The sequence below is a fragment of the Sinohyriopsis cumingii genome, unplaced genomic scaffold (genome assembly GCF_028554795.1).
Source record: "Sinohyriopsis cumingii isolate HCF-2022 unplaced genomic scaffold, ASM2855479v2 utg001397l, whole genome shotgun sequence".
NCBI classification, from domain to species: domain Eukaryota; kingdom Metazoa; phylum Mollusca; class Bivalvia; order Unionida; family Unionidae; genus Sinohyriopsis; species Sinohyriopsis cumingii.
This window is the reverse complement of record NW_028315993.1, coordinates 465,363-485,098: the sequence shown is the minus strand read 5'-3', so window position 1 is coordinate 485,098 and position 19,736 is coordinate 465,363. Positions and strand designations below refer to the sequence as shown.

Below are 19,736 nucleotides of genomic sequence, written 5' to 3'. Positions count from 1 at the left end.
GACACGCCTCTGACGTCCAGTAACCCCTCGGACAGCCACAGAACTCTGGAATTATGAGTCACCAAAACCAATTTTACTTAACTTTACCCAGTGACAGTTCCATGGAGGTGTTTCCCAAGAACACGTTGTGCTGTTACACGGCCAAATTACCTCAGGCCATCCAGTTAGATCACGAAGCCCATTGGGAAGTGGCTTTAGTAGAAATGATTCACCCGACCCAAGTCCTCAATGTCCTTCCCAATCAAAATTTTTTTGATGTGGAAGTTCATGACGAGCAAATGCAACAGTGGATGGATAGCAATGTCAAATATGACAAGAAAACCCATACACAAAAGTACACCACCTATCACTTGTTCATTCCCCCAGGCTATTATTTTAGTGGTCAACATTTGGTCAGCACCATAACCTGCAGGTTTAATGTCGTGTTTGTGAAAGCTTTGGAGCATGTCAACAAAAATGTCACCATGGAGTACCACAAAGCAGCTCGTCGCTTCTTGATGAAATTTGAACGGAGTAAAATCCTGTCCATTTTATTTTGTCCTGAATTGTATGACATGTTGGGCGGAGACATGGACATGAGAAAGACCATGATCAAGAAAAACGAATTATCCATCGTTTACGACAACGAGTCTTTTAGCAAGTTATTTCGTGCCCCGGTAGAACTGAACCAAGGACTGAATTTGATGTTCGTGTATTCCGATGTGGTGGAGTACAACGTGGTGGGACACACCTCCGTACTGTTACTGCGTGTCATTCCTTTCAAAGTGGATTCTGCCATGAACACTGACGAGGAAGGTGGAAACACTTACCACGTCCACCACGAATTTGTCCATCCTCACTATTTGCCTGTCAGTAAGTCGTATTTGGACACGGTCAACATTGCTATAAAAGGAGATCTGGGACAAAATATTCCATTCACCAAAGGAAAAGTCACGGTGAAACTCCATTTTCGAAAACGGTTCTCTGACGACTCTTAAGTCATGTATCCAGTGTACCGAGGGGTTGCTCGACAGCGAGGACACGGCTTAGGAGATATGTTAAAATCGGCCTTTCGTTCGGTGGCCCCGATGTTGAAACCGATGGTGACACGCGGATTGCACGCCTTGAAAGATGCGGCACTGACGCAAGGCAAAGAATTCCTCCAAAATGTCGTCATCGACAAAAAAAACCCTAAAGAAGCCTTCATGAGGGCAGGCAAAAATGTCTTGCTGCAAACGGGCAAAGACATTTTAGGCCAACGAGAAACACCTATAAATGCCCTGCACGCTACCGAGTCAGGCATTCAGCAAGGACAAGGCAGAAAGAGACGACGAAGAAAACACCCTTTCACCAGACTTCAAGCGAGAAAGGCCAAGAAAAGAAGAACCGTTCGAGACTTAGACGTTTTCGATTATTGAGAAAAGAGACAAAAAAATGATGCACCGAGAATCTTGCGCTTGTTCCAAGACGGAACTGGATCTGTTTGCCATGCCCCCCACGATGATGACGATGCAAGAATCCCAGTGGGTGGAATTTCACCCCGTCTCCTCACTGACCGATTCCGCTCCCATCGAGTTTGAAATCAAAGGACAGCCCGAAGATTACATCGATCTGAATAGCAGTTACTTGTACCTGAAAGTCAAAATTCTAGATAAGACTGGAGGTGCTATAGACGATGAAGCAGTAGCTCCCGTCAACAATTTCATGCATTCCTTGTTCAGTGGAGTGGACTTGTATTTGAATAACAAACTGGTCAGTAGCAGCATGGATACTTACCCTTATTGTGCCTACCTGGAAAATCTCTTGACGTACGGAATAGATGCCAAGAACACTCATCTCAATGCCTGTGTGGTATGGGAAGCTGACGAACCTACCAAGTTTGAAATATTGGAAACTGATGAAAAGAAAGACAACAATGATGGATTTGTAGAACGAAGATAGAGAATCATGGGAGCCGACACAAGTTTAGAACTGATGGATCGTTTGCATTTGGACATGTGGTTGCAAGAAAAGTATTTGCTGAACGGGGTGGATGTCTGCCTGAGACTGAATCGTAGCAGTGCCGCTTTCCATTTGATGGCTGATAGTGACGGTTACAAAACCAAAATCCTAGAAGCCAGACTCTACGTACGCCGTGTGGAAGTGTTACCTAAAGTGGGAAACGACATCAGTCAGACGTTGAGCAGAACGACCGCCAAGTATCCCATACGACGTGTGGAAGTGAAAACCTTCACCATTCCCAAGGGACAGCGATCCATGATCGAAGATCATCTGTTCCAAGGACAGTTACCCAAACGTTTGATCGTTGGTATCGTCGAGAATACAGCCTTCAACGGAGCTGCCGAAAAAAATCCTTTCTACTTTCAACACTTTTGGCGTGTCCAAAATCGAAGTCAGTCGCAATGGCAAGACCTTGTGTACCCGACCTTGCGAACCTGACTTTAAAAAGAAGAATTACTTGAGATCGTACTTGTCCTTGTACGAAGCCACCGGACAGTTAGGAACCAATACCAGTCACGGTATTATGTACGAGGATTATGCAGGAGGCTACGCTTTGTGGGCTTTCGATTTCACTCCAGTCCAAGGCAGCGACGAGGGACATTTCCACCCTATAAAATCCGGCCAGATTCGTGTGGAAATTCAGTTTAAAGACCGAGACCCTGATGAAACGGTGAACGTCATCCTGTATGCAGAATTCGATAATACCATAGAAATCAACAGTTTGAGAGAAGTCATCCTAGATTACTAGAAACCATGGAAGACTGTTATCCCTCTTTACCTAGTGGAGAAACTTTTAGTGTTGCATTGTTGTTAAAAAATGATAGAGTTGTTGTTGTTTAGTGTTAAGTGATTTTTGAATAAAAAATGTTGTGTTTTGAGAAAATTGATGTTATATTGTTGGATTATTGTTAAAAATGTTAGAGTTGTTGTTTAGTGTTAAGTGATTTTTGAATAAAAAATGTTGTGTTTTGAAAAAAATGCCTTTGTCTTTTGTTTAGCTATAAGAATGTTGGATTGATGCTCTTTCATTTCTTACTATCCCTCTCATGACACTCACTGAACGTTGCGACTCAAAAACCGTGTGGGGGATGTTTTCCTTCACGTCCGCGCTTTGACTTTAACAACCGGGTTGTTTCCAGTCTAACCATCCATTGTCGACTCATCCTCCTAAGAAGATGTGCTCCAAACTAGCTAAACTCAATGAAGCCTACGTGAATTTGCATAGGGTCAGACACAGTCTGATACCGAAGCCAGAAGAAATAGAGAATGTGAGAATGTTAAAAATCACTGAAGACCTGATAGAAGAGCTCTTCAGAGAAGAAATGAACAGGGAAAAAGAAGAATGGACAGAGAAGTACAGACTTCAGAGACAGCAGCAACAACAACAACAACAAGAGCAGCAGCAGCAGCAACCTGAACCTGACAGAGGCTTTGTCGATTGCCGTATCGACACCAAAGAGTTCTTCTTTTCTTTCCGAAGAAGCAGACCTATCGCCAGAAAGTCTATCCTCAGAGGACATCGCATTCTTAGAAACTAAAAAAAGAATGCCATAGCAAACAAAAAAAACAGCCCTTTTCAGGGCTACCCCAATACTCTAGAAAAGAAATAACAATCGATTTGCCAATGTGTGTAGGTAGAGTAGTGTGAAAATAAACACTAACTCTTTTTTAAAAAATGTGAGGGTATGTGTTTGTGTGTTAGTAAGTGCTTAAGTAAGTTGGTATGAATAGTAGATTAAAATCATGTTTGTTTTGGTGTTTGAGGTGTATATTTGGAGTTAGATTGGATTGCTTTGCGTATGTGGATAGTCTAATGAAGTGATTTATAAAAAAATTTTAAAATAGTGATGGGTAGCATAAAAAAGTGAGTGAGTGTTTCTTTTAGGTCCGCGCGTTGTTGTTTTTGGTCATGATCTAGGTAACATCAATTTTATGTTTTTTAGGGGGATGTTTTCCTTCATGTCCGCGCTTTCACTATAAATTGAAACTCGCTGGGCAGTCTAGCTACCCTTGTTGATTGATCAACACCAAAAATGAACACGAGACTGTCTAAACTGTTGGAACTTCATGTGCATCTGGAATATGCCAGGCGCCTGTTGAATGAACTGGCCGCGGAAGCCATTGTGGAGGAGGGAAGGATAAGAGAGGAGGAGGAAAGAAGAAAAAAAGAAGAGGAGGAGAGAAGATATAAAGAAGAAGAAGAAGAGGAAAGAAGATACAAAGAGGAGGAGAGAAGAAACAAAGAAGAGGAGGAGGAGAAGGAAAAGAAGAGAAGAAGAATAAATTTCAGAATCCCAGAGAGCGAAAATTGGGATTCTGAAGCGACATATCCTGCCTCTGCTCTCTCCACCAAAAAAGTAAAAAGTAACTGGGGGATAAGATGTGTATGTGGCGCCAGGCCTGGAAGGTGCCACCATTAACCAGGTGTCCATGAAGTTCCAAAAAAACAGCCCTTTTCAGGACTACCCAATACTCTAGAAAAGAAATAACGATCGATTTGCCAATGTGTAGGTAGAGTAGTGTGAATATAAACACTAACTCTTTTCTAAGATAGTGTGAGGGTATGTGTTTGTGTGTTGGTGCTTGTAAGAGCTCAGGTATGTTTGTGTGAATAGTAGATTATGGGTTTCTTTATTGTTTCTTAGCGTATGTGGAGAGTATAGTTTGGGTTTTGTAACCGCTCACGTACGATTGTGTGGATTGTAGATTATGGATTTTGTTTATTGTTTCTTAGCGTATGTGGAGAGTATAGTTTGGGTTTTGTAACCGCTCATGTACGATTGTGTGGATAGTAGATTATGGATTTTGTTTATTGTTTCTTAGCGTATGTGGAGAGTATAGTTTGGGTTTTGTAACCGCTCATGTACGATTGTGTGGATAGTAGATTATGGATTTGTTTATTATTTCTTAGCGTATGTGGAGAGTATAGTTTGGGTTTTGTAACCGCTCACGTACAATTGTGTGGATAGTAGATTATGGATTTGTTTATTGTTTCTTAGCGTATGTGTTTGTGTGTTTGTGTTTGTACCCGCTCACGTACGATTATGTGGATAGTAGATTATGGATTTGTTTATTGTTTCTTAGCGTATGTGAAGAGTTTAGTTTGGGTTTTGTAAGCGCTCACGTACGATTGTGAGGATAGTAGATTACGGATTTTGTTTATTGTTTCTTAGCGTTTGTGTTTGTGTGTTTGTGTTTGTGTGTTTGTGTTTGTACCCGCTCACGTACGATTGTGTGGATAGTAGATTATGGATTTGTTTATTGTTTCTTAGCGTATGTGGAGAGTATAGTTTGGGTTTTATTATATGAAATGAAAAAGTAGGGGATGTTTTCCTTCACGTCCGCGCGTTGTTTGGTCATGATCTAGGTAAGATCAATTTTACGTTTTAGGGGGATGTTTTCCTTCACGTACGCGCTTTAAGTATAAGAACCCACAGTATTCGTCGTTCAAACCATTCTGCAAAGAATAAAAAAAAGAAGATGGCTTCTAACCAAATGGACAAAATACAAACATTACAAGACGTTTTAGACAACTTAGGAATGATGGAGCAGATGTTGATAAGACTGGTTGAACACCATTATTCCTATAGTCCCCATCGTGTAAAGATGGAAATTAATAACTTAAAAAAGGTAAAGGACAAGATTAGTGGTGTCATGAAAGAGATAAAGGAGGAGAAGGAGGATGAAGAGGAAAGAATAAGAATAAGCAAATGGAACGAAAAGATTGAAAAAGAAGAAGAAAATGAGAAGAGGAAGAAAGAAGAGGAGGAAGAGAAGAAGAAAGAAGAGCAGGAGAAAAAGAAAGAGAAGAAGAGAAAGAGTGTTGGAGATAAAATAAGAACTTGGTGGAGAAAAAGAAGAAATTAGAAGCAGAAGAAGAAGAAGAAAACCCAAAGGCCCTTTTCAGGGCCAGCCATATTTCTCGAAAAGAGATAGCCTTTCCATTGCCTACCCCTTTTTTTAAATTTAAATTTAAATTTAAAAAAACTTTTTAAAAAAAAAAAAAAAATCCCAAAAGCCCAAACTCTATTCCCCATGTTAATTTCCCTTGTCCCTAGACAGACCCAAACTCTATATTAAATTCCCATTGTCCCTAGAGTTGCCCACGATTTTTCTCCATGTTAAATTTCCCTTGACACTAGAGTTGCCCAAGGGGTCTTGTAATGCTAATTCCCATTGACGGTAAAGTGGCCCACTTAACTACTCACATATCAGTCAGAGAAGAATGATATATCCACAGCAGTGATACCAGTTTTATTATCCCAATGATGATATCATTGTTGGAACTGTACATACACCTCTCTATTGATAACTCGTGCACATTGGGGTCAAAAAACATAGACCACACTGTGAGCGAGGGCGCGAGTTACTGAAGGACCTCCAAACAATCCGCTAGACATCCAGATAACCGCGGGGTTGAGGGATGGGGAACTGGGCTGTTTAATGACTGAATCCTTTTTTTTAAAATCGCATAGAAAATAACTGTCAATAAAGCATTTTTTCTGATGAAGTTGATTGTTAATCTGTAATAAATTACATTTATTTTCAAAATGTCCAACATCTGAAGGATCGATAACATGGTTACACCTGGTTTCAACAACCAACATTGTGCACAAATGTTTTTGTGTATTACATCACCGCTTTTTGTTTTCTTAAATAGTTTGGGTCTGGGTCCTAGAGTGGTGTATCATTTTATTGTGCAAAACATGGAGTCTACTAAGCAGGGAACCAGACTAACTTTTGATACACTACAAAATAAGATTCCTTTTTATCAAAATCATGCAACATTTATTTTGTGAGACAATTATCTACGTTGAAACTCAATTTTTGCATTGTTCAGTTAGTAAAATAGGATGCCGTGATTTCATTGCAAGTAACATTGAAACATTTAATCATCGTTGAAGATATCTCTACATGCAAATTCTGGTATTCTCTGAAACTCTATTCCAGACAGTGGTCTGTACCTGTAAAACAAAGTTCATTATTTTATGAGGCTGCCATTTTGCTTGGTTGCCTTGCTTTTCTTGATCACAGTTATTAACAAGTCTGTTATTGTAAGGTAGTTCAATCAGATTACTTACACAATAACCAGAGCCATTGAGAGCAATCACGGACCCTGGGGTAAGATACACCTGGGCCTATCTTGTTCAAACAAAATTTTTCTTTCATAAAATTAAAAAGTGTTGTTTGGTTCGGGCCCTGGGAATATATCCCTGGTTTACCCCCCCCGCCCTCTTATTGGCCCAGACAATAACATTCATTACAGTGTTTGATTGATCAACTGAAATGAGGTAACCAACATATGACTGGTGCCGCTTGTTCTTAAGCATGCAGGGTTTATATACCTTTTGACGTTTTTTTAAAAATTCCACCTCCTTTATTTGATTCAAAGACATAATTGTCATGATAATATAAACGGAGGCCAGCTTTTTATTTAGTGCAACAATACAACAAATGCTTTCACTAGTCCGATATCAAAACATGGTCGGAATTTAATTAGGTTCTCAGAGAAATGCTCCTCGGCGTAACTGGTATATTGACACATTTTATGTTTAATTACAAGAAAAGACATTGAATTTATGATTACACTTAAAAGGAACTGAAAGATAGAACTAGAACCTAAATTTCAATTGATAAAAATTATTTCATTGGTATTTATTAATTAAAGTATGTACTGCCTCCACTAACATTTTCATTGTTAGAAATTTCCTTGAATATCAGTTATTACGGTGTACTATTAATGTTGTTTGAAGAGAAAATGTAACAAATTATAGTACTTCATTTTTTGTTGTTGTATTGTCTGGTTTACAAAATGGGATCCATGCTTGGGGGTCAGTTTGAACAAATGATAAACTTTGGTAACAAAACTGGGGATCATATTAAAATTTTGGGGGTCCCTGAGGCACAAATAAGGGTAAAGGGAAACGCTGTAACAGGGAAGCGTGCAAACCTACCACATGGAATCACAATCTGCACCATCATCAGTTAATATGATGGTGATTCACCCCAGTTTACTCATTGAGATCATCGATGCTTGAATGCACATGAATAAACCTGTTATTGATGATTAACCGATTCATGTTCTATAAGTAAATCAAAATTAGATTTTTTAAAAAATCTTCCAGTGATGCATATTGACTGCAATTCTGCTTGTGGAGTCTTTGGAGAAAATACATAATTATTCTGAATTCGCAGATTATAAGCCTCTTGGCGTATATTGTTGCAATGATAAATTATCAGAACGGTCAGTGGCGCCATCAGTGAATGATCCTATAACATGACATAAAACTGTTTGTCTTAATGGTCCTGGTGGTTTTTGTAAAACAGTGCATGCATTAGAATTATTTAGGGATTCTGATATGGTTGTGCTGACACCCACTCACTGGCTTGCTAGGGAGATGATACAGAGATATTTTAAGGCAGTTACTTATCACTTCTGCTTCTAGGGATGAGAAACATTTTCATAAAATAAACATTTAGGATGAAATAATTACTATGTTCAAAGAAACGTTAGAAATATTTCTTGGTTGGTTAGAAACAAAATAAACTGCTATTATTATGTGCGGATATCATAGGCAACCTCCTTCGTTTACAGGAGAATTGTCAGATAAATGGCTGCGAGATTGTGTCAACGTTTACTAGAAGATGTTGATAGATCACAGGGCCAGCAATGAATCACAGAGAGAGCTTGTTGTTGTTGTTGTTGTGGGTTTAACGCCATTTTTCAGCACGATAGGCTATACATGGCGGCCAGTATTAATGGTAGAGGAAGAACCCGGAAAACCCCGGAAAGAACCACCGACCCACGAGAAGCTACTGGCAAGCTTTCTCACATGCCCACATTGGCTGAATCTTAGACTCGAACCGCCGCAGACAGAGGTGAGATGGCAGTGATCCGTAACGAAGAGCGCTTTAGACCACTCGGCCACTCGGGGCCCCCACAGAGAGAGCTAAAAGCATTAATTAGACTTCAACCTCACAGGACTCAATGTGAGATAATGTGCAGTGTAATTCAAGAAATGTCGATTTATGGTTTCTGGAACTTATGGCATCCGAATGATGTGATAGTTTATTCAGGAAAATAGTTTGCATTTCACTTTGATGTGGATTATTTGAGCTTCAGCATGAAAGATTTCCTTGGTTGCCAGTTCCATTACATTGTCATCCAGTGGATACACATTGCCGGAATATTCTCGTGGCGATACCACGTTCGGCGACCTTGCAAAAGCTCATTCTGTCGGTCGAGTCAACTGGTCAAATTTGGTGTACCTAGCAGTATATATAGTTACAAAAATATCTCAGCCGCATAGGACGGTTTATAACCAACCTCAGGAAAAAATTGACTGGCCATCAGCGAGATGGCAAAAGAAAAAAATAAACATGAGATGTTGAATTTATCGTGACACTAAAACGTCACACGTATCAGTTTTCTTGCTCTTACACCACAATATTGTTGTTGTATTTCCGTGGAGAGAATTAATAGTAGTTTGCGCCATACGCATGAAAATTTCACACTGACTTGTCTTGAGTGTAACCAATGTTGAGAAAAGCTAGTGTTATTTACTAGTACATGAGGTATGATGGCTGACAGTTATATATTACCATACCCATGAGGCAGGAGGACTTGCAATATTTTTCCTTGTACATGCATACAACTATTAAGGAAAACACGCCGGATATGAAGATTTGCAATTTGATCAATACAGTACGGACAAATGGACAGACCATACAAAACATATTGCACTAGCTGGCCAGACTGTAAAGCATATATCATCTTTGTTATTCTGTTTACACTGCCAGCTAATCTGTCTCACCACACAAATGATCTGTGTATGTTTACTCTGTTTGCTCCAACTTGTGATTCATCCTTCCAAACAAACCACATAGCCGACCAGCCGTATCAACCATAGACCATGCTACACCAGTCAGCCAAGACCACAAGGCATATACCATCTTTGGTATGCCTTTCTGACTGCCAACAAATCATTCCATCCATATGAATGAACTTTGTTATGTTTACAGTTGGCCGAAGCCTGTTATATGACTGGTGGGTCGGACAGCTGATTGATCGGAATGATCATTCCTATGAAATTCACAGTTAAACAGCATTACTTATAATGCTGTCCAATTGAGTCAAACCATTCATGCCTGACCAGCATTCCATAATATTACCACTACTAATGGCATATAAATATATACAAAATTGGGCAAAATGATGTATGTTGATTGTACTTCATGATTAATTCCCACTAATAAGGTGAAGAATCACATTCCAGAAAATGCTGATCTGACAACGGAATAGACGGGATCCAGTTCACGGTAGCTATAGAGGAATTGTATAGATTTTATATCAAGTGACATCCTCTACCTTTAATCAGTTCTACTTAAGGTCAGCGCCTCCTTAGATATAGGTGATTATGACAGCAACATCATCCCACAAGTGCTAATGATTGCAAAAATTACTGGGTATTTGTTGGAGCATTTTCAATCCAGATGACACGATAGCATCTTTATGGCAAGTCGGTTGCATGCTGTTTTCTCACCCACTGGTAAAAACTCACATACAGAAATGTTCTCTCTATGTATACCTTTTCTAGAAGTTGATAAATTTCATCTACATGTCTTTATAGACCCATCAAACTTGGGAATGTTGTGTTAACTTATTCCATACTTGACACATTTATTTTTGTTTGCTAGAAATGCTGCTAAGAATCATTGCTATTTTCCTGTGCACTCACTCCCTTTTGGTTTCCATTTCTATTAGGGTGTTGAATTGAGGAGGGGAGAAAGCAAGAGTAAAAAAGTTGCCCCTGATATAGTTGACTATCTTGGCATGACCCTGTTAGGGAGCATAGATGAGAAGGGGATTTTTGTTGCCAGAGAATTTACTGTGTCAGTTTTCAGCAATGACATGTCATCTGGCCCTATTTTCACACATGGGCATGGAGGAGAGAGAGGAACAGAGTTTCTCCTTCCCCATTTCTTCCATCAATTACCACAGGTATACTCTTGCCCACATACTCTGGTGAGCCACCTGAGGTACCAGACTACTCACTTTTATCAGATTGGACCAACCATTCTTGCAAAACAAGAGGTGATCCAAACCATGTCATGGGGCCTCCATAGTTTGTTTTTTTTTTCTTCTCTTTCTAGCTTCTGTGCTTGTTAAGGTTGGTGTAGATGGTACAAACACTACACAAGCAGGGCGTCAACACCAGAACAATTTTGGTTTCAAAGTCCATTGGCACTTGAGACCAGTGATAATGATAGTAATTAATGTTAATAGATTGAAGTAACTTGATTCCGGTATTGTGATTGCAATTTCTTAAGAATGATTAATCAACTACCATTTAAATTTATATATATATATATATATATATATATATATATATATATATATTAGTAGAAAGATTTATAACCTGTTTTGAAACAACCCCAGTAAAACAATATATGAGAGCGAAAGATTAATGCAGAAGTGACTTAAGTTAGACCATATTGTTGGTCTCAGTTTCATTTGCACTGAAAAAATATTGCCATGAATAGATAATACACTGAAGTATCAAGTCGATATATCAATGAATTAAACCCTTTCTCCAATCGAATCAACACAACCAAGAACAAATATGGCACCATGCTTGACATGAGAGTGTGTCTAATTTTTAGACAGAGGGCTATTCTCTATATCACCACATCACTAGCTTCTTTACAACAATATATTTAGGGGCCCCAAGTGGTCTAAAGCGCTCTCTGTTATGGATACTGCCATCTGACCAGGTGTCTGCGTGGGTTCGAGTCTATGATTCGGCCAATGTGGATATGTGAGAAAGCTTGCCAGTAGCTTTTTGTGGGTCGGTGGTTCTTCCTTGGGTTTTTCCAGGTTCTTCCTCCACCATTAATACTGGCCACCATGCATAGCCTTTCATGTGCTGAAAATATTTGGCGTTAAACCCCACAACAACAACAACAGCAATATATTAATGTGATAGTTAATTTAAGGTTTCATTTTATATGAACTTGTAGTTCACATTGTTCAGTTATGAATAAGTACCACTATTTGCTTAACTGCTTCTTTTGTATTTCCACAATAATGACTGGTGTCAGATACAAGTTAGACCATACATAGTTTTTTCCTGAGCATACCAGTAGTCATGTGATATCAACAATAAACCACATTCTAATGTTGTAGAGCACAGGACAATGGTGTTTGTGTTATATTACTTTGACACAACCTTGACAAGCTCACTGCTGGATGAATCTGGCTTTGTCCAGGTTGTAACATCAACAGGTATCTGGTCATTGCTCTCAGAATAAATATGTCGAGAATTGTGTCCTTTTGTAATTTGTCAAACAGTATTTTCAAAGTTTTCTACAAAAACATTGGAAAGGGGTTTATTGATGATATCACATGACTATTGGACCTGATGTCATGGTCATGTGACTAGTAATGACAGTGGCAAGAACCAGGTCACATTTCGTCAAAACTATAATTTCATCTTATATGTGAGTGGAATAAACACACTACGATTAAGTGAGATTTAAGCCAGAACTGTTCGTGAACTGAATCATTCAGGCTGTGGGATGGAGATCAGAGTGCCCATTCTCTCTCTGGCTTGTATCATCACAATTTGTCATCCCAGAGGGCACAGTTCTAAATGGTAGGACCTATATTTGCAGCTCAACAGGTCACCCTTTTAGATTGATTGACAGCTGCTTAAGATGCGGCTTCTCTACTTCCACTGGATTTTGCTGGGGTGGGTGGGTGTTTCCTTTTTGAAACCGTGCCTCTTCAGATGGAGTCCCTTCCAGCCGGTTTATCTAGAAGCTATCTCAACCTTAGGGTACTGGGGATAATATCACATGGGTAAGGGGATGTACCTACTTCCACCTCTTACATTTGCTCCTAAGGTATTATGACTGGATAACTTATCTGAAGAAGAAACCATTTTTTCCTATTAAAATATGTTCATGAATACTTACCCAATGATAATACACATACACCCTCCCACCTTCCCCATAGTTACATCCATAAACTGTGCCTTGTGCTTCAGTAGTAACAGATATGTTTGCAGGTTTTGCCGCCAGGTCTTATACCTAAGTGGAGATCACTCTGTCTCACTCACATAGGCCAGTATACAATTTTTAGCTCCCTTTAGCTAAACGTAGTATCTAGGAGGGCTTGATTTGAGCGGTAGTAGTAGTAGTTCTCTGAAAGTATTATGATTGGGTTAGTGTTCTCAAAGAAACATATATTCTAGGAAATATTGGTTTCCTAACAGAAGAAATTGAAGTTAACATTTTTAAGGCGTAACCATAGATGTAGGGAAATTAAAGTCAGAATCTCCAATGTGTACGTTGCCAATACAAACAACTTGTATTATACCAGGCCCTCTCTCAGAAGTGTATACTGAATATAGAGTGCTGCCATAAAGACATAATAGTTATTATTGCTGTATGATTAAAAGTTGGCTGTATAGATGGAGCATTTAAATTGCAAGCGTCTAAACATCCTTTTGAATACTTCCTATGTTTTTCGTCCATGGAAGATTATCTATTAATGGCAAAGTCTCAAATTAGCCTAGCATCCCCCTCCCCCACTACACCAAATGATGAAAAGTGGACTTTCTCAAAACAACACAATGCATATTCTCAATATAGAAACAAATATTAAGCTACAAGACAGCAAAATGAATCTTTATTCCTGCGATGTTGTTAAAAGTTTCACAGTTGTATATGGATACACCAGATAAGGTTCAAAGAGGTCAAATGGTACAAGGGTTTGCTAATTCTTCTAACACTACCGGTAGTGCTTGTACCTAGAAAGAGAGTGAATATTGTTTGTCTTTTTTCCCCCTTAATTGTATTACACTTTTATGAAAAGAAACAGTTTTACTTTTTTTTTCTTACTTAATCCATATGTTGTTGAAAATGTATTTTCAGACCCTATTATTCCTGTGGAGATCCTTCATATGGATAATGAATCCCTTATGTTGTACAAAAAGGCTCTGCGAGATGGAAAAGAGAAAGTTTATAACTGCAGAGTCATGGTCGTTGGTCAGTTTGGGGTTGGAAAGACAACATTAACAAAGCGCCTCCTTGGACATCAAGTTGATATATCCGAGAGGATGAGTACAGAGGGAATAGATGTATATAAACATTGTTGCAAAATCTCTCTGGACACTGGGGAATGGATAGCACAGCAAGAAGGTAGGCCATCATTATCCATGAACCTTACGTGTAGGTACTGTGAACATAAGTACAACTAGAAGGTAGGCCATTATTAACTGATAACCTTATGTGTAATCACAAAGAACAGATGTACACCTTGAAGGTAGGCCATCCCTATTTGTGGAATTTTTGTGTAATCACATGAACAAATATACAACAGCCTATTCATATGACATATATTGGTGTTGGGATGTTACACCTAGCCAGATCTTGAAAATACTTGAGATTCTAGTTAGTCATTTCAGTGTACCAATTTTATGACTGTCAGTTTTACAGTTACTAAATGATCTTGGATGTGTGTGTAAGACTGAATGGAGAGATTTCAATGTTATCTTGAAGACGGTTGTTTTGATTATCGGGGGAAAAACTTGTACGAGACATGACTTTCAATATATTTTAATGATACATTGAGGTATGTTCTTTAGATTGTCAGAAGGAAAACTTTTTATATGGCATGACACAACTCAGTGATTTAAATATTATTTGCAGTCCTTATTTTATTAAAAAACAGGACATATTCCACATCTGATTCAAAGAGCTATCATATGGACAGTATATTACAAAAGTAAGTTGATTATAGAGTAGTCATATTTGCAACCATGTATGGCTTATGGCCAGCAATCATATAGCACAGTCCTGTGTACATAGCACTGTCCTGTGTACACGTTTTGTGTGTCTGGGGTAATGCAAAACTTACTCATGTATCTACCGAAAGCTTTACTGACATAAATGTAAAGATTTTGACAGAACTTGCAATACAACTTTTGATCCCCTGCCATTATAGCAAGGGGATGTAGAAATATTTTCTGCCAGTGGACAAACATATCACCGCCATCTGTCCATCCACCAATATCTGTACATAAGCTTATCACTTCCATCTGTCCATCCACCAATATCTGTACATAAGCTTATCACCGTCATCTGTCCATCCACCACCATCTGTACATAAGCTTATCACCGCCATCTGTCCATCCACCAACATCTGTACATAAGCTTATCACCGCCATCTGTCCATCCACCAGCCTGTCTAAATGTAAGCATGTTGCCACATCTTTTGATCCGCCAACCTGTCTGTGTGTAAGCATGTTACCATATCCTTCCATCCACCAGCCTGTCTGCATGTAAGCATGTTACCACATCTTTCCATCCTCCAGCCTGTCTGAATGTAAGCATGTTACCATATCCTTCCATCCACCAGCCTGTCTGAATGTAAGCATGTTACCACATCATTCCATCCACCAGCCTGTCTGAATGTAAGCATGTTACTACTTCTTTTGATCCGTCAACTGTACATATGCATGTTACAACCATCTGTCAGTCCACCTGTCTGTACATAGGCTTGTTGCTAACTTCCATAATGTAGCGTTCATGGCTCTTTTTGGAGTACATATATCACCCATTCCATCAAGGGTTGGATGGTCTGAGTGGAGGAAACTGTCGATACTCACGAGATAGGGTTTTTAGGCAGCCCCAATTGGACGGAAGTTACTTACATCCATTAGCATTCCCCACCTTCCTGATACAGGTCTTCTCACACAAGGATAACTGTGAAGGGTTGATGCAGTCTCATTTGTTGGACTATTGTTTCCTGAACAGAGGTTCACCATTGTAACCCTTTTGAATCAGAATTACTGAATTATACATTTATATGGTAAATTCTTTTAGTGGAATTTAAGACATAAGTTGTAGACCTGCCAACCATTACAATTTTGCAATAAATTTTTATGGAAATGACCCTTAAAATATGGACATACAAAATAAAAGCACAAATTACAGAACTATGATTGTTTGCGGTAAAATCCAGATACTGGCTTGTCTGCGTCCGATTCAAATCCTGATTCCATTTTAGATTCGTTGGAGTTGTCGGGGTACCAGACTAACTTAACAGAAGTAACTCAGATGCTTTAAACTGCACATATTTTATGATACAAAATGTCTGATCAGAGTATTTATTTTTTCTAATTTTCATCTAACAAGCTACAGGTCAAGACGAAAGATACAGTGCACCTATTAAAAAGTTTTAACAGTACAGAATAATAAAAGGGAATATTCAGATCATTTGGGAAAATAGCAGGAATGGTACCAATTACGTTTTATTGAACACAAAACAGGTCATTCCTTACCCATGTCGTTTGGTTATTTCGTACCCAATGCTGTAGTCATTTGTACACAAAACTAGAATTATTTATTGTACACATTTAAGTACAAATTTAACCACCATTTTATTTTCTACATATTTTATTTTAAGCTCTTATATATTCCTCTTCAGGCATTGCCCTGGTGACAGATGCATGACATATTACCTGGAGTGCATTATATATTTTTTTGCTGCTATAATCCAAGCATGCCTAAACTTAATCAATTATTTAAAACATTAAATATAAAGCTTTAAAATACAAAAGTAAATATACGTGAAATGCAGTGCCAAGTTAAATTTACCCCCCCCCCCACTGCAAGAGTATTTATGTGTCTTGTATTGAGGAGGATACCAAAATAAAACAGATTGTGCCAAGCAATGAAAATAAATTTTCACTTGCCAAATTAAGTTATTTCAAATGAGAATTTCAGTTATGTCACTAACATACATGCCAACGCTTGGCGAGGAAAAAGTTTAATCCAAGTGGACAAAAAGAGTAATCTGAGCAGAAAAAGAGTAATCCATATATAATATGATAAAAATTAAATGAGCATATGTACAAAATGATTTATTTATCCCTCTGGACTTTTAACTTCAATTACTGCTTCAAGTTTTCGTATATAACACTTTGAGCTTTAAAAAGCAATAGACTCTTTGCATTTCAAAACACTTTGTACAAGCTGAGGCAATGATTGATATGCACAGTAGTAGAGCACTAAATGCTGGGTTACAGAGCCTGGATCTAAATTCAGTTTTATTTTTGTTAACAATACTTAATAATCTCTCACAATTATGTCTATTCAAAGCATTATCAAGCAAATAAAAAAATGTTTTCTCCAGTGGAATCTACTGTTAATTCTGGTAATGAAAGAAGAGCACTCTAACTTTGCCATTTTCATTGTCAAAGTCTCTTACACAGTTACCCCAGTGCAGTGCGCTATAAATAGAGAACCTGTTACTGATTCGACTCCATACACATAGGCCTGCCTCTTAACTGTTGAGCAGTGCAGTGTATGTTACGTTTAATATATTACATTTAACAGCAGTTTTACCCGTTTTACATTTTTATTACACATCTATTATGTATGGAAAAATTTAAGAGTAAACTCTGATCGTTATAGCTGTGTAATTATTTTTCTAGGAAGAATTTTTGTATGTGCTTTAAAATCTTGAGAGAATTCGTTCACCGTCAAGTCAGTGAAGCCGCGTGACCAACCATAGCTGCCATTTTTCTTGCTACATCACCAAGTCCTCTGATTTTGATGATTTATAAAAACTAATTCCTGCCTACATCAATATCAGAGCTTTTACCTAAGTTACTGAAGCTTTCATAGTTGTGATTCTGATCATTAAAACTTTTTGAGAGTGGAGAGTCATCATCATCGTTTAAATTATAGACGTTTTTGCCCAAACCGGCATGTACGTCTGGTTAATGTTGAATTAAAGGTATCAATTCCGTCTGCATTAGCTGCACTAAGTGTCAACCAAGCAGTATGTGACGTCAGTAGTGATTGGTCGCCACTATGAGGTCACATCGGGACACCTTGGCTTTTATTCCCATGCGGAGGGTTAATTAATTGTTCATGAAGAGAGGAAAAAGTGCCTCTCTCTTCATGTATTTAATATGTGCTATGCACGTTTCTTAATTTAATGTCCGGTGGTGGCAAGGAGGAAAGTTCGGTCAGGGAGGAGCCTGCTCACTAGGAAGGCACCTTGGTTTATCCAGGGTATAAACTTTTGACTCCCTTGCCAAAAGGTTAATGAATTGTCTTGATGGAGTTTTGGAGATATATTCTGTGCTGGGTTGTTTTTTTAATGATAGTACAGCATGAGTGATCCCTTAGTGATATCATGTAGGGTTATTTAAACTTCATCTGTTGAATCTGACTTGGGTGGGCTGGTTCTTGATTTGGGTTCACCCATTTGTGTATGGTTATTTAAACTTTCCTAGGCTTGATGGTGCACCGCTTTGTGCAAGCTGGGTCTGATGGTCCTTGGGGTTTGGACCACCTAATATATTCTTAAATTTAGGGTCCTAGCTAGTTTCGCTAGGTATTTGATTGTCACATTGCGCAGCCGTGCCTGATGGTTCTTGGTGTTTGGACCACCTTATACGTATTAATTTTGGGGTTATGATAAGTCTTCCTATCTTGATAGATTTTGCCGCCTTGTGCAGCGGGGCCTGATGTTCTTGGGCTTTTTAGACCACCTTGTATATTCGTTTTTTTGGTCTTATCTAGGTGTTCTAATTGTTTTTAGTGCCTCGAGGAGAGGCCGTGCCTTAGTGCAGTTGTGTTTGTTATACTACAGATAATCTGCGGTAGGAAAAGATGTTAATGTCCTTAATTTCATGTTGTATGATTGTGGTGCCCTAGAAAAATAAATCATTAATTATGTTTTTTTTAAAGGTTTATGGTTGGGCTAAGTACTTTCCAATCTTCTATCTTTATGTTTGATTTACTTTCCTGGCTTTTTGGATGAAGCTATTAGTATGTTATTGTATTTTCAGGCAAAGTCTATTTGATTCAGACAGATATCTTTGCCGAATACTCGGGTCGCTAAGACATGTCAAAGACTTCTGTTCTTACTTATTCCCTAATTTTAAGTTTATTAGCCTGTCTCCTAGTTATGATAAGTGTTTCTATTTTGTTTTATTTGTGTGATGTTATTTTATTTTCAGGCTAAATTTATTTTGATAAGTCAGATATCTTTGCAGAATACTCGGGTCGCTAAGATTTGTCAAAGACATCTGTTCTTATTTATTCCCTACTTTTAAGTTTGTTAGCCTGTACTTCTAGTTTTTGGGAGGCAGGGACTCTTTTTATTTTGATTATTATTCCTGCTTGTGGATAGAGTTATTTATGTGGTGTTATTTTCAGGATAAATCTATTTCGATAAGACAGATATCTTTGCCGAATATTCGGGTCGTTAAGACATGTCAAAGACATCTGGTCTTGTTGTTCCTTACATTTAGTTTGTTAGCCTGTCCCCTAGTTGTAATTAATTGAATGGTATTTATTTATTGTTTAGCGGGTCATACAGTTTTGTTTAAATGCCCCCCCCCCCCTTTCTTTTCCCAAAGTCAGTGAGGAAGTTTATAATATTTTTGTAAGTAATGTCCTTATTTAAGTTTTGTTCTTTTAGGAAATTTGGATAGGTCAGTGGGGACCCTATTTTATGTTGTTTAGTCTTAAACCAAATTACTTGGGTTCCATTCGTATGGCAGGTGTTAAAAACATGTTCTAAATCTTCTTGGAGTGGACAGTGTGGGCATTTGCCATTTGAGTTTATGTTGATAGTCAAATATTTCACAAAGCTGCTGGCTAATTTAGTTCTGTTTATTAGTGTCCTATTGATAAGTTTATGATCCTGACTTCTAACGAGTTGTGGTGGG

At 38.4% G+C, this 19,736-nt stretch overlaps 1 protein-coding gene across 3 annotated transcripts in view; it reads left to right on the top strand.

Annotated features, from left to right (window-relative positions):
* LOC149772528 (uncharacterized) overlaps positions 1 to 19,736 on the top strand; it is a 152,226-nt gene that overhangs the window by 57,734 nt on the left and 74,756 nt on the right. For all 3 annotated transcript variants that reach the window (XM_089947662.1, XM_089947663.1, XM_089947664.1), the window contains one exon: positions 13,918 to 14,184. In XM_089947662.1, coding sequence (XP_089803788.1) covers positions 13,918 to 14,184 — 267 coding nt within the window. The remainder of the gene's footprint in view (positions 1 to 13,917; positions 14,185 to 19,736) is intronic.